Below are 13,741 nucleotides of genomic sequence, written 5' to 3'. Positions count from 1 at the left end.
GGGCACCTGTAATCCCAGCTACTTAGGAGGCTGAGGCAAGAGAATCGCTCGAAACTGGGAGGCAGAGGCTGCAGTGAGCTGAGATTGTGCCACTGTACGCCAGCCTGGGAGACAGAATGAGACTCTGTCTTAAAAAAAAAAAAAAGAGAGAGAGACAGAGACACACAAGTAAATTATAATGAAAGTAGAGTTTTAAGCATGACTGTCTTCTAAGCAACGGTCAAACAGATTATAAGCATACAGACAAGAGAGATACTATGACACGTACAGCTCCAAATGGCTCTTCACTCTACAGAGCCTCTCAATAAAGCTTTTTATGTTTCTAGAAGGGCATGGTGGCGCATGCCTCTGGTCCCAGCTACTGGGGGTAGGGGCTGAGGCAGGAGGATCATTTAAGCTCAGGAGGTCGAGGCTGCAGTGGGCCATGATTGCATCACTGTATTTCAGTCTGGATGACAGAGCAAGACCTAGTCTCAAAAAAAACAAAACAAAACAAAACAAAAAAGTTTTTTATTATTTTGCATTAAGTGGTAAGTGATAACAAAAAAGCCCTTCTTCCCCACCACATGTATGCCACATTTTTTTAAAAAACCACTAAGGGCATTATTACTATTATTTTATATTATTACTAATGTGAGACTTAAATTAGCTATTATTCACTTTATAGTCAATGGTGTGAATTCTCAAAAATATTTAATATTCAGGTAACAGGTTACCCAAGGTATCTGACAGGGATGGAATGTACAAGTGGTTACAAGTAGATTCTACACACATGTATTACAAGCAATGCAAAACCTGGGCAACCTGACACATCAACAGGACTGCTACTGGGTGAAACCAGAGAGAAGACAGGCAACCGAACACATCAGAGAGCTGGCGAAAATGAAGATCTAAAATACATTTCTCAACATACAATGTTTTTCATAGGCACAAGTAATTAAACAGCAAGCACTCTCCTCAATTATCTACACTGTTAACGTTTTAGTCAGTGATTCAGTTTTTTGCCATGGATCCTGAATAATAAACTTCTACATCAAAAAGGGAAAAGATCTTCAGTCTACAAGCAGAGAGAAAGCATGGTGTTCTGTGGACTATAAATTCCTTATCTTGTTACTAATGAGATCTGAAGCTTACTAATGATGTTTTGAAGCAACATGAAGTTTTTGACAGGTGTCCAGTAATGTCATACAGAGTAATAGTCCATAAACATTATGAACCCATACATTCACTGGCAGACACAAAGTGGATCTGTAGATATAGATACACATGTGCACAAAGGTAACACTAACATAGGTATTTTCAGAACCTCTTTATGACTATAAGGAGTTTAGTAGTAGCGGTGACTGCTGTTTCTCATGCAATATAGACAACTGCTTCTCAACTTTTTAATGTCTCCAAACCATTCACTAATTATTAATTACTCCCTAACAGTTAACATCTCACATTATTATCAGACACTTTAACACTAAGCACTATCACCATGCCCCATTCCCCACTCCTAATCGCTACTGCTACAATACCACCCCCAAATAGTGCTGCAGCACAGAGATTCCTCTAAGCTTTCAAGCTGGAAGGAACCTTGGAGATTATCTATTACAAGCCTCTCATTTAGTATCTGAGGAAACTGTGACCAATAATAATTTAAGTGATGAAAATCATTAAAAGTAGAATAATTAGTTACAGTAACTCCCACTTACGGGACACTATGTGCCTGTCGCTGCATTAAGCACCTTATAAATATAAACTCATTTAATCCCCATAACAACACTTTAAATAGACCTACTTTATTACCTGTATTTACACACCTGGAAATTAAGGGAGAGAAGTCAGCCTTGGTCATATAGTAACTACATGATAAAATTCAGAATTCAAACCTAAATCTGTTTTGTGCTCTCCTGACTGTCCAATCAGAGTTCATTCCACAAGATTAAGTACTTTAGACTTGTTTCTTGAGCCATATTCATTCTAGTTATGCCCAGCATACAGATAATTTTTACTCTCCCCCAAGTTTTCATATCTAGAGCTATGTATTTTATTATTTAAGTCCTCTCAACAGTTGAAACAACTAAAGGTACAAACCCCATTTTTTTAAGTGAGGAAACAAGCTCACAAATAATTTGTTCAAAGTCTCATCAAGAAGTAGCAAAGCTAAGTTTGGAACTCAAGCAAAGATCTCTCCAAGACATGACATTATTCCACCATCACCACACGCTAACTCACATGCAATTAGGAAAGTAGCCAACAACTAGTAAAAACTAAACTGACCATGGGAAACATGAGTTTATTTGGGCACCCAAAAGAATGAAGATAAGAAAAATTAACTCTACTCAGAAAGTTGGCGTGCTTAACTTCCAGTGTACCATTCAGGTTTACACGATGTGATGAAAAAGAAACTATAATTTTATTCATGTTCAAAGCTTAATAACTTCACTCACTGGAATATTTAGAAGCAAAAGGGCATCCATTCAACTTTTACTGAAAATATATTGTGCTTCCTCTAATAACCACTGTGATGATAGCACATGAAAGGACTTTACGTGACACACAGACAATTCATATTTTAGTAATTTTAGTATTTATACATTGTAAAGTGACTCAGAAAACATAACTACTACACTAAGCCAATGGCTTCAGATCTTATTTCCCACAACAACATTAAGGGTAAAAAATTAACACAGTGGTTATGGGGGAGGGGCACGGGGGACAGTGGCTGAGGGTTTGACCTGTATCTGTAATTTTCTTTCCACTTAAAAACAAATTTGAGGGAAAAAAAACTCAGCTGACCTGAAGAAAAGCATTAAAGAAGTAAATGTACAGATGTTACAAGAATGTGGAAAAATTCATGAAGGTAGTATTTGGCTGACATTTTAGAAACAATTTTCAAAGTGTTCAAGAAATATTATGTTAGACAAAACACCACAAAATTCCCTCTAAAGAAATCCCACAGAGGCTGGGTGCAGTGGCTCACACCTGTTATCGCAGCACTTCAGGAGGCCAAGGCGCGTGGATCACTTGAGGTCAGGAGTTTGAGACCAGCCTGGTCAACATGGTGAAACCCCAACTCCACTAAAAATGTAAAAATTAACTGTGTGTGGTGGTGCGCACCTGTAGTTCCAGCTACTCAGGAGGCTGAGGCAGGAAAATCGTTTGAACCCGGGAGCCAGAGGTTCAAATGAGCCGAGATACCACTGCACTCCAGCCTGGGTGACAGAGTGAGACTGTCTCACAAAAAAAAATAAAAAAAGAAAGAAAGAAAAAAGAAACCCCACAAAAGGATCTAGCAGCCTCATGGACTTAAGGAGAACTTCTTTATAATAATGCGGGTCTTAGTTGTTGTTAACTACTTTTAAACAACCTTTTATTTTCTTACTGTTATGTCAAAATACCTGAACACAAGGAACTTCAAACTGTAGAGAGAGGGGAAAAAAGCATCATCAAAATATGCATTATCAACAACCTAACAACGAGTATTATCTATCGAGCATTTACTCTGTGTACCAAGCACTGTGCTGAGCTTCCTATGTACTGCCTGCCCACACTTCAAGGTACTATTATTATCCCATTTTATAAATGATGGAAGTGACTTAACAGGGATGTAAAAGTCTTCCTAAAAAGCAGAATTCTAAGAAGATGGCAGTGGCGCTACAGTTTTTCATCTCTCTAAAACCTTATGGCCGACCAAACTAGAGAGCAGAACCAAAAACCAGTGGACCATATTTACAACAAAACTGACACAGTATTTCCACAGACCCCAAAAAGTAAGTGGATGAGGAAAAACTGACAGTCACATGACCTGAACATTACTGGGATCTGTGACACAGAGAAGTCAAGGTGTATCTCAAAGGCCTAGGAATAGGACAATCATAAAATAGCCAACAGGTATTCACTAGAAATCACTGCACACCTATTTGAGAACAGCAGCTGATACTGAGATGGATTCTGCCAACTCTAGCAGTGAGTGAATAGACTGTCGTGAGTTTGAAAAGATGAAGCAGGTCTTGCTTACTTGAGCTCTTGAAAGTGACCCAACAGTGCTCCAATCCAGAGGTAAGCCCCACAATGAGAAAGGGCCAAGAGAAAAGAAGACAAGGTTCAAAAAAAAACAGGAGTGGCAAACACCAGCCTGCAATTTCAGAATGCAAACTGCCATGTTCTTAAAACACTTCACAAAAGCAATGAGAGTGCTTCATGTAGTTAGAAAAGCTACTCTGGGCTGAGTGTGGCGGCTCACGCCTATAATCCCAGCACTTTGGGAGGCCGAGGCAGGTGGATTACGAGGTCAGGAGTCAGCATGGCCCATGTGGTGAAACCCCGTCTCTATTAAAAATACAACAACTAGCTAGGCGTGGTGGCGTGCGCCTGTGTTCCCAGCTACCCGGGAGGCTGAGGCAGAAGAACAGCTTGAACCTGGAGGCGGAGGGTGCAGTGAGCCGCGATCACGCCACTGCATTCTAGCCTGGGCAACAGGGCGAGACTCCATCTCAAAAAGAAAAAAAAAAATTGTGGCATATTCATACGATGCATCTACTCAGAAATAAAAAGAAATGCAAACTATGTTGAATAGAAGAAGCCAAAGAATACATACTGTATGGTTCCATTTACATAAAATTCTAGAACTCACAAACTAATCTACATTGACAAAAAGTTGCTTGGAGGGAAGGAAGCACACACAGGGAGGGAAAATTACAATGGGACATGAGGAAACTTCTGGGAGTAATGAATGAACATGTTCACAATCTTGATTGTTGCTGATGGTTTCCTGAGGGTAGATATTAAAATTTAGCAACCTGTACATTTTGAATAAATACAGTGTATTGTACGTCAATTATATCTCAATAACACTGCTTTTTTTTCTTTTTTGAAACGGAGTTTCGCTCTTGTTGCCCAGGCTGGAGTGCAATGGCGAGATCTCAGCTCACTGCAACCTCCGCCTCCCAGGATCAAGCGATTCTCCTGAGTAGCTGGGATTACAAGCAAGCACCACACCCAGCTAATTTTGTATTTTTGGTAGGGACGGGGTTTCTCCATGTTGGTCAGGCTGGTCTTGAACTCCCGACCTCAGGTGATTCACTGGTCTCAGCCTCCCAAAGCGCTGAGATTACAAGTGTGAGCCACTGCACGCAGCCAGTAACACTGCTTTTTTAAAAAAGGATTCTTCTTTTTTAAAAAGAATTCAAGACAAAATGACAAGTACTGAAGATATGCAAAGATGCAGCAATATAGTCTCCCTCCCCTCCCCAACAAAAAAACCAAAGACAACAATTCAATCACTTTCTTGAAATACCTTAATTTTTAAAAAATTTAAAAATTCATACTGAAAGACTACACCACCAGTGTGTAGATAAGAGGATTAAAAAAAAAAGACCACAACATATACCTGAGTACAATGACTCCAAAATATTCAACATTGATTTTCAAAATGTTTTTAAAGATCTAGTCTAGAAACATCACTGTATTTTGGCCTGGCGCAGTGGCTCACGCCTGTAATCCCAACACTTTGGGACGCCAAGGTGGGGAGATCACTAGGTCAAGAGTTCGAGACCAGCCTGGCCAATATGGTGAAAACCCGTCTCTACTAAAAACACAAAAATTAGCCAGGTATAGTGGTGGACACCTGTAATCCCAGCTACTCAGGAGGCTGAGGCTGGAGAATGGCTTGAACCCAGGAGGCGGAGGATGCAGTGAGCTGAGATAGCGCCACTGCACTCCAGTTTGGGCAACAGAGCGAGACTCAACTCAAAAAAAAACACAAACACACACACACACAAAACCACACTGTATTTTAAAGAAAATAAATCATTTAGGAAGGTAGGCAAAAAGAGTGGGCAGTTTAATAAGGTAAAAAAAAAATCAGATGTTAACAGCTGGCCAGGCATGGTGACACCTCTGTAATTCCTGTACTTTAAAAGGCCAACAAAGTGGGCAGATCACTTCAGCTGGGGAGTTCAAGCTCAGGGGACCAGCCTAAAAGCATGGTGAAACCCCATCTCTACAGAAAACACAAAAATTAGCCAGGCGTGGTGGCATGTGCCTGTAGTCCCAGCTACTCGGAAAGCTGAGGTGGGAGACAGTTTACAGTGAACTAAGATTCTGCACTCCAACCAGGACAAAAGAGCAAGACTCTGTCTCAAAAATAAATAGATTTTAACAGTTTTATTGGGGGAAACAACAGAATTAACAAACTTAAGATACTCAAGGATAGAAAATCTGAACCAAAGATTTTATTTCCAGCCAAAGTGACCTTCAAGATTAAAGGGCACAGGCCAGCCACAATGGCTCACACCTGTTATTCCAGCTCTTAGGGAGGCAGAGGTGGAAGGACAGCTTGAGCTCAGGGGTTTTGAGACCTGCCTGGGCAACAGAACGAGACCCCATGCTCCACAAAAAAGAAAAAAAAAAAGAAAAAGAAAAAAAAAAGAATAAAAGGCACAGACAACATACAAGACATATACATAAGAACTCCCGGCCAGGAGCGCTGGCTCATGCCTGTAATCCCAGCACTTTGGGAGGCCGAGACGGGCAGATCACTTCAAGTCAGAAGATCGAGGCCAACCTGGCCAACATGATGAAACCCCCATCTCTACTAAAAATACAAACGTTAGGCCAGGTGCAGTGGTTCACGCCTGTAATCCCAGTACTTTGGGAGGCCAAGGCAGGCACATCACCTGAGGTCAGTAGTTTGAGACCAGCCCAGCCAACATGGCGAAACCCCGTCTCAACTGAAAATACAAAAAAATTAGCCGTGCGTGGTGGCATGCAACTGTAATCCCAGCTACTCAGGAGGCTGTGGCAAAAAAACCGCTTGAACCCAGGAGGTGGAGGTTGCAGTGAGTTGAGATCGCGCCACTGCACTCCAGTCTGGGAAACAGAGCAAGCCTCTGTCTCAAAAAAAAAAAAAAAAAGAACTCCAGAAATATTGTTTCAATTAGCCCCTTTTCAATAATCTATTAGAGAATAAGCTTCATTCAGACAACCAAACTGACTAGAGACACAGACAATACAATGACATAAGGACTGATTGTATGCATGAGATATATACCTATTGTAAAACTAAGATTGACAGTTAAAAGAGAAAGTCAGCCGGGGGCAGTGGCTATGCCCGTAATCCCAGCACCTGGTGGCGGGGATCACTTGACGCCAGGAGTTCCAGAATAGCCTGGTCAACATGGCAAAACCCCGTCTCTACTAAAAACACAAAAATTAGCCAGGCAATGGTGGCATGTGCCAGTAACCCCAGCTACTCGGGAGGCTGAGGCACAAGAATCACTTGAACCCAGGAGGCAGAGGTTGCAGTGAGCTGTAATCGCACCACTGTACTCCAGCCTGGGCAATACAGTGAGACTCTGTCTCAAAAAAAACAAAAGGGAAAGTTATATAACAGCAATATGCTCAGACAATGTAGACAGGAAAACTTTTAAATGGGGGATAGAAATAGAGAATATGTTAAAAAAAAAAAAAAAAATTTTAACATTCCTAGTAATTATATTCGTGGCAGTAATATTTGTATTATTATTTTAGACTTTCTGATGTGTAATGTTGGTTACAGTCAGTAATTACAAGACATCATGATTCTACCATCCCCTGCCTGCGTTCTTGAGAGAACAAGGATTTTTGGTATGCAAAAAGTTAATTAAAAACTCTGGGCTGGGCGAAGTGGTTCACACCTGTAATCCTAGCACTTTGGGAGGTCAAGGTGGACGGTCATGAGGTCAGGAGATCGAGACCATCCTGGCTAACACAGTGAAACCCCATCTCTACTAAAAATACAAAAAAATTAGCCAGGAGTGGTGGCGCATGCCTGTAATCCCAGCTACTCAGGAGGCTGAGGCAGGAAAATCGCTTGAACCCAAGAGGCGGAGGTTGCAGTGAGCCAAGATTGTGCCACTGCACTCTAGCCTGGGTGACAGAGCGAGACTCCGTCACAAAAAAAAAAAAGAAAAAAAAAGAAAAAGCCCTACGCACTCCCATGTTTACCACAGCACTATTCACAACAGCCAAAACATGAAACCAGTTCAGTGCAATGGCTCATGCCTTGTAATCTTAGCACTCTGGGAGGATTGCTTGAGGCCAGGAGTTGGAGATCAGCCTAGGCAACATAGCAAGACTTTGTCTCTACAAAAAAATTACAAATTAGCCAGGCATGGTGGCATGTACCCTATCTGTAAGTCCTAGCTATTCAGGAAGCTGATGCAAGAGGATCCCTTGAGCCTAAGAGTTTGAGGTTGCAGTGAGCTATGACTGAGTTGCTGCACTAAAGCCTGGGTGACAGCAAAACCTTGCCTCAAAAATACATTTTTTTAAAAAAACGAACCAACCTGAGTTCCCATCAACAGGTAAGAAAATATGGTATATTATTCAGCAATAAGAAAGAATTAGATCCTGTCATTTGCAGCACCATGGATACAACTGTAGGCCACTATGTTAACTGAAGTTAAGTCAAGCACAGAAAGACAAACATCACATTTTCACTTATGAGGGAGCTAAAACAGTGGATCTCAGGAAGATAAGAGTCTAAAGACTGGTGATTACTAGAGAGTGAGCAAGGAATAGGAGAGATAAAAGGAGGAAAAAAGAATATACATGTATTTACTACCACCGAACTGTACACTTAAAATGGTAAAGATGGGGCTGGGCATGGTGGCTCACACCTGTAATACCAACACTTTGGGAGGCCGAGGGGGTGGATCACGAGGTCAAGAGATCGAGACCATCCTGGCCAACATGGTGAAACCCTGTCTCTACTAAGAACACAAAAATTAGCTGGGCGTGCCTGTAGTCCCAGCTACTCGGAAGGTTGAGGCAGGAGAATTGCTTGAACTCGGGAGGCAGGGGTTGAAGTGAGCTGAGATCGTGCCACTACACTCCAGTGTGGCGATAGAGTGAGACTCCATCTCAAAAAACAAAAGAAAACAAAAATGGTAAAGATGGTGAATTCTACAAGTGTGTGAGTGTGCATGTGTGTGTTTGAGACAGGGTCTTACTGTGTTGCCCAGACTGAAGTGCAGTGGCACAATCATGGCTCACTGCAGCCTCAACCTCCCAGGCTCAGGTGATCCTCCCACCTTCTCCTCCCAAGTAGCTGGGAGTAGCTGGGACTACAGGCGCATGCCACCACATTTGGCTAATTTTTTGTAGAGACGGGTTTCACCATGTTGCCCAGGCTGGTCTTGAACTCCTGGGCTCAAGTGACCCTGGGCCACCTGCCTTGGCCTCTCAAAGTTCTGAGACTACAGGCATGAATCACTGCACCTGGCCAGCAAATTATATATTTTACCTAAACAATAACAACAACAAAAAATCATTTTTAAACGCTGCATTCCTGATTCTGAAGTACAAGTCCTAGTATTTTATCTAGCTGAGTAACAATAAACATCTCTACCATCAGGATTGTAGTCTTGAAACACCATTTCCCACTAAAAGGCAGGTCTTCTTGAGAAATGTCTAATTCACATCTGGGGCAGGAAATGAGCCCGGAACATATTCTTATACCAGAGAATAAGGATACTATCAAAGACTACCAAAGTCATGTCAAAAGGACTCTGGAGCCAACTGGAAAAGGCTACCACTGGCCAAATGGGAGACAACTTGACCATCAAAAAGGATAGTAATTGCAACTCAAACCCATCGAATACATTTAAATCCATGACTGAAATGCATGAAATGTTTATATTCATGATTGAAACACACCATATGTTCCTGTTTATTCAGCGCATACTATATATTTAGCATGATGTCAGGAACTACGTTACCTTCAGAAGAGTGTTGCTCCAGAAAATGTCCCATTTTCAGGTGAAAGTAATCTTTGCAACATAAAAACAATTTTTTGAAGTGGCCAGAAACAATTCATTTCAGGATTAATTATTTTAGTTATACACATATATAGTTTCTCTCTTCACATCAATTTAGTATGTCTTGGCATCTTTCCTAACTTAATACATCAGATGTTTACAGGTAATTTTAATAGACTAAGAAGTAAAATTGTTCAAATTTTTCCTACAACCTCCTCCATTGTAAAAACCTACACTTACAATTCTAAAACCTCTCTAAAGCTAAAAACAAGCGTCAAAACAATTGTTTTTTGAAAAGAAAAATAAATAGCCTGGAGGGGTCACTGATTTTGATCCATAAACAGTTTCATATACTACTTCTGTTAATGCTTTCTTGCTATAATGCATCAGTGAAAATAAAAACAACTATGAAATTTTTTTTTGACACAGGGTCTCACTCTGTCACTCAGGTTGCAGTACAGTGGCCCCAACTATCATGGCTCACTGCAGCCTCAACTTCCCAGGTTCCAGCAATCCTCCTACCTCAGCCTCTGGAGAAGCTGGGACTACAGGCATGTACCAACACACCCAGGTAACTTTTAAATTTTTTGTCCTGAGCTCTAGTGATCCTCCGTTTCCCAAAGTGCTGAGATACAGGTATGAGCCACCACATCCGGTGGAAACACTTATCTTAAACAATCCACCCATCCTAAAACATCAGAAAAGTCTAAATTGCTGTTCTTTAAATTTTAATTATCTTGTTACAAACTCACATACTAGACAAAGCTTAGTTTAGTCATAAATGGGTAACAAATTCTGCAAATGTATCAAAGATACTCCATGTTGATAAAAAGAAATCAAAGCTTAAAGCTAAATGCATAAACACTGGCTGCTATTTACATAATAAATTTAAAAATATTTTCCAAATTCCATTTAATATAAGAATCTAAGTACACCAATCATTTCAGTACAAAACATGCTTAGTGAGTATATAAACACCTAATATGGGGTGGGGGATTGGGAATTTTAAGTCCTCTTCTACCAGGATAAAATAACTGTCCAAAAAAAATCAGATAACTTCCCCAGGCACTTGGTGTTCCAGTAAGACAGGATATTAAAAAGCTATCTTTTAGAAGCTTTCAACTATTTATACATTTATAGGCAATGTATTTTATCAAAAAGGGAAAGCAGTGTGCACAAACCTGATAAACTGAATAAGAGGTTTTAAGTACTCATCTCCAAATAGTCTGATATAATCTTCTATATCAAAAAAACAGCCAAAAGTAAAATGCTATTTGGTTTGACATTGTTGACAGGGCTAAGTCTGTGCCAACTAGCAATTCAAGAGGAATATAGTGGCAGTCTTAAGTATTTATGTTTCAGGGATTAATTTATTTTTGAAAGATGGCATCTGGTCATTTTTAGGCTTATCTATATAAGCATAAATTAACAGTTTTACATTGTTTTAAATCAAGATGTTCTGTATGAGACTACAATTCGGAGGTAAAAATGACTTCCGCCCCAGAAGCTCCCATTTTTTAATGTAATAAATAGAAATACAAGATTGAACACACCACAGTGACGTTCTCAAAATGACTGGTATATTTTAATAGAATACTAACGAGATTCAGCTTGCAGACATGACCATTAAATCAAGCACTGAGGCAGCAAAGGTTTTTTCCTTTCTAAAATTAGGCTAGTTGTTAAAAGGCTAGACTACAATCATAAGCAAATCTTGTGAGAAATGAACACTTGCTAATAATAAAGCCAGAGAAATTATACAATACTTGCTGAAAGCTACACTCATACTAGGCAGATAACCCACATATTAACATCGAACCCACAGAAACCTACCCCTTTCCTGCTGCCCCAGCCCCCACCCAAAGACTACAAAAAGAAGTCATCAAAGATGCACTGTCCTCTACAAATAAACTTAGCCAGAGTGCGTCTACCACACAAACTGCAAAACAATGACCTGGAATGTTCCTTCTGAACACAGCCCTAACTTTTAAGTTTCAGATTCAGAACATTTGGAAACGAGCTTAATAAAATGCTGAGCATATGTAAAAAATCAGCTATCCTAAAAGTCTACAGGTCAGTCAAAACTGCAGCATTTGGAATTTGTCAGATAATCAGAGTCCTCAAGACGATAAATAGAAGTGACACTTCAAACACCTACATACGCAAATACGACAAAAAAAAACTGGACACACAATATGAGAAAATACCACTAAGACTCTGAAACAGAATCAAAGCTACAAAATTCTACAAATAAGCCTATTTGTTATGGCCAAAAAGGGTCATAATGGAATAGGCATTCTTCCTTCCTCTGGCTCCTTAAGACTAATACGTTCTCTAAGCGTGCCAAAGCCTAGCTACAAAGACAATTTTAACATATACAAGTTTTTAAAATCCGTTACAGACCAATATAGAGCAAATAAGTGTACACGTTCTTTAAATGTAAATTTATATATAAATTATTTAAATGACCAGGACTTCTACAATTTATAATGAATTATTTATCCCAAAATACACTTTTTTTCCCTTTCCTGAGCAATTCTGAATAATGCACTGGTCTATAACGACAAATGCATGCTTTCAACTCACATTGTTTCTCCAGTCTTGGCTACATGACAAAGAAACTGATCCAGGACAGGACAAACTTCCTTTTTTCCCCTCTTCTCAAAATCTAGATAAAGGAAGAAAAAAAAGTTATCAGTTTTCTCAAAAGCCCTCTAAAAACAAACTTTCCTCCCAGTCCTTTCCCTTAATAAGAATTAAACAAAAAATTTTAAAAAAAGCCTCTCAACCAAATAACCACCTCAACCCTCCAAGTTCTACTTCTAACATATCACCCTCTTTTACAGATAACAAGAATCCTCCTAAAGGGGGCACTCAACTTCACAAACCACTTTTAACGCAGTGCTTCTCGAAGTGTGGTCCGGGGGAACACCAGTATTATATTAAGCTGAGAATCCAGCGAAAATAAAAATCCCCAGGCCCCGATTCCCACCAATTGTTTATCTAAGTCCATAAATCTGCCATTTTAAGAAACACCAACTACCCCAAGTAGCTATCCCCAAATGATTCTGTATGTCAAAGAATAATTCTCAAAACGCTGAAATCTCTCTCTTCGAAGTTTGAAAGCCACTGTTCTCAAGCCTGTTGCGTGGAAGGCGTGCAATCAAGTACAGTGAAGGCAACCACCTTGAAATTAGGGCGCGGAAGGATGACTTCAAAAGCCCTGAAAAAGGCATCCTGAGACAACTTAAAAGTTGCGATGCCACCCCCCCCCCCACCTCCCGCCCCCACCAACCTTTTACTTTTTCTCCCACCCCAACGCCTGGCGTGCGGGTGGCCTGGCAGAGAAAGGAGGATGCCTGGCAGGGAGGAGTCTGCGGTTCCGCGACTCGACCCTCGAACGGGTGGTAGAAAGACTGGGGCCCCCGCAGGAGATTCCCCGGCTCCCCTCCCCCAGCCCAGACGCCGGCGGCCGACACAAAGCCAGAGCGGGGCGGGAGGGAGCTGCCCACAGGGCTCCCCGCCCCTGGGGAGGTGGAGGGGGATGGGAGCCCGTGAAGCGCTCTCCCCACGCCGCGCCCGGCCCCAGCCCCGGCCCTCGGAACCATCCGCCCTGAAAGGAGACGAGCGAGGCGGAGAAGGTGATGGGGAATGGAGAGGGGGCAGCTACCCCCACCTTTCAGCGCCTCCTGGAGCCTCTCGACGTCCATGGCTTCCCGGAGTCCCTCACAGCCTCCGCCTCCCTCCGCGGGTCTCTCGGGGACCGGAACGCCTCCCCCCACCCCCCCGACGCCCTCCCCCTCCCTCGCACACACTCCGGCACGCAGGCGACCGGGGGGGGGAACGAAGGGAGCCGGGGGAAGCGTGCGAGAGAGCGAGACCGACAGAGCGAGCACCTCCCCAAGCCGCTACCACCAACCCTCCAACATGGCGCCCGGCACGTCACCGCGCGC

The 13,741-nt window shown here is 41.7% G+C and overlaps 1 protein-coding gene across 2 annotated transcripts in view; it reads right to left on the bottom strand.

Annotated features, from left to right (window-relative positions):
• The window catches only part of PPP4R2 (protein phosphatase 4, regulatory subunit 2), an 85,521-nt gene extending 71,780 nt beyond the window's left edge, over positions 1-13,741 (bottom strand). Inside the window, exons 1-2 of one of the 2 annotated variants that reach the window (XM_011971276.1) lie at positions 13,465-13,741; positions 12,375-12,456 (exon numbers count right to left, since the gene is read on the bottom strand). In XM_011971276.1, the coding sequence (XP_011826666.1) occupies positions 12,375-12,456; positions 13,465-13,498 (116 nt within the window). In that variant the 5' untranslated portion in view covers positions 13,499-13,741. The remainder of the gene's footprint in view (positions 1-12,374; positions 12,457-13,464) is intronic. The other variant, XM_011971277.1, reaches the window with a different exon arrangement.

This window comes from Mandrillus leucophaeus, unplaced genomic scaffold (genome assembly GCF_000951045.1).
Source record: "Mandrillus leucophaeus isolate KB7577 unplaced genomic scaffold, Mleu.le_1.0 Scaffold121, whole genome shotgun sequence".
Taxonomy (NCBI): domain Eukaryota; kingdom Metazoa; phylum Chordata; class Mammalia; order Primates; family Cercopithecidae; genus Mandrillus; species Mandrillus leucophaeus.
Note: the sequence above shows the minus strand (reverse complement) of the source record. Positions and strands in the feature narration are given on the sequence as shown.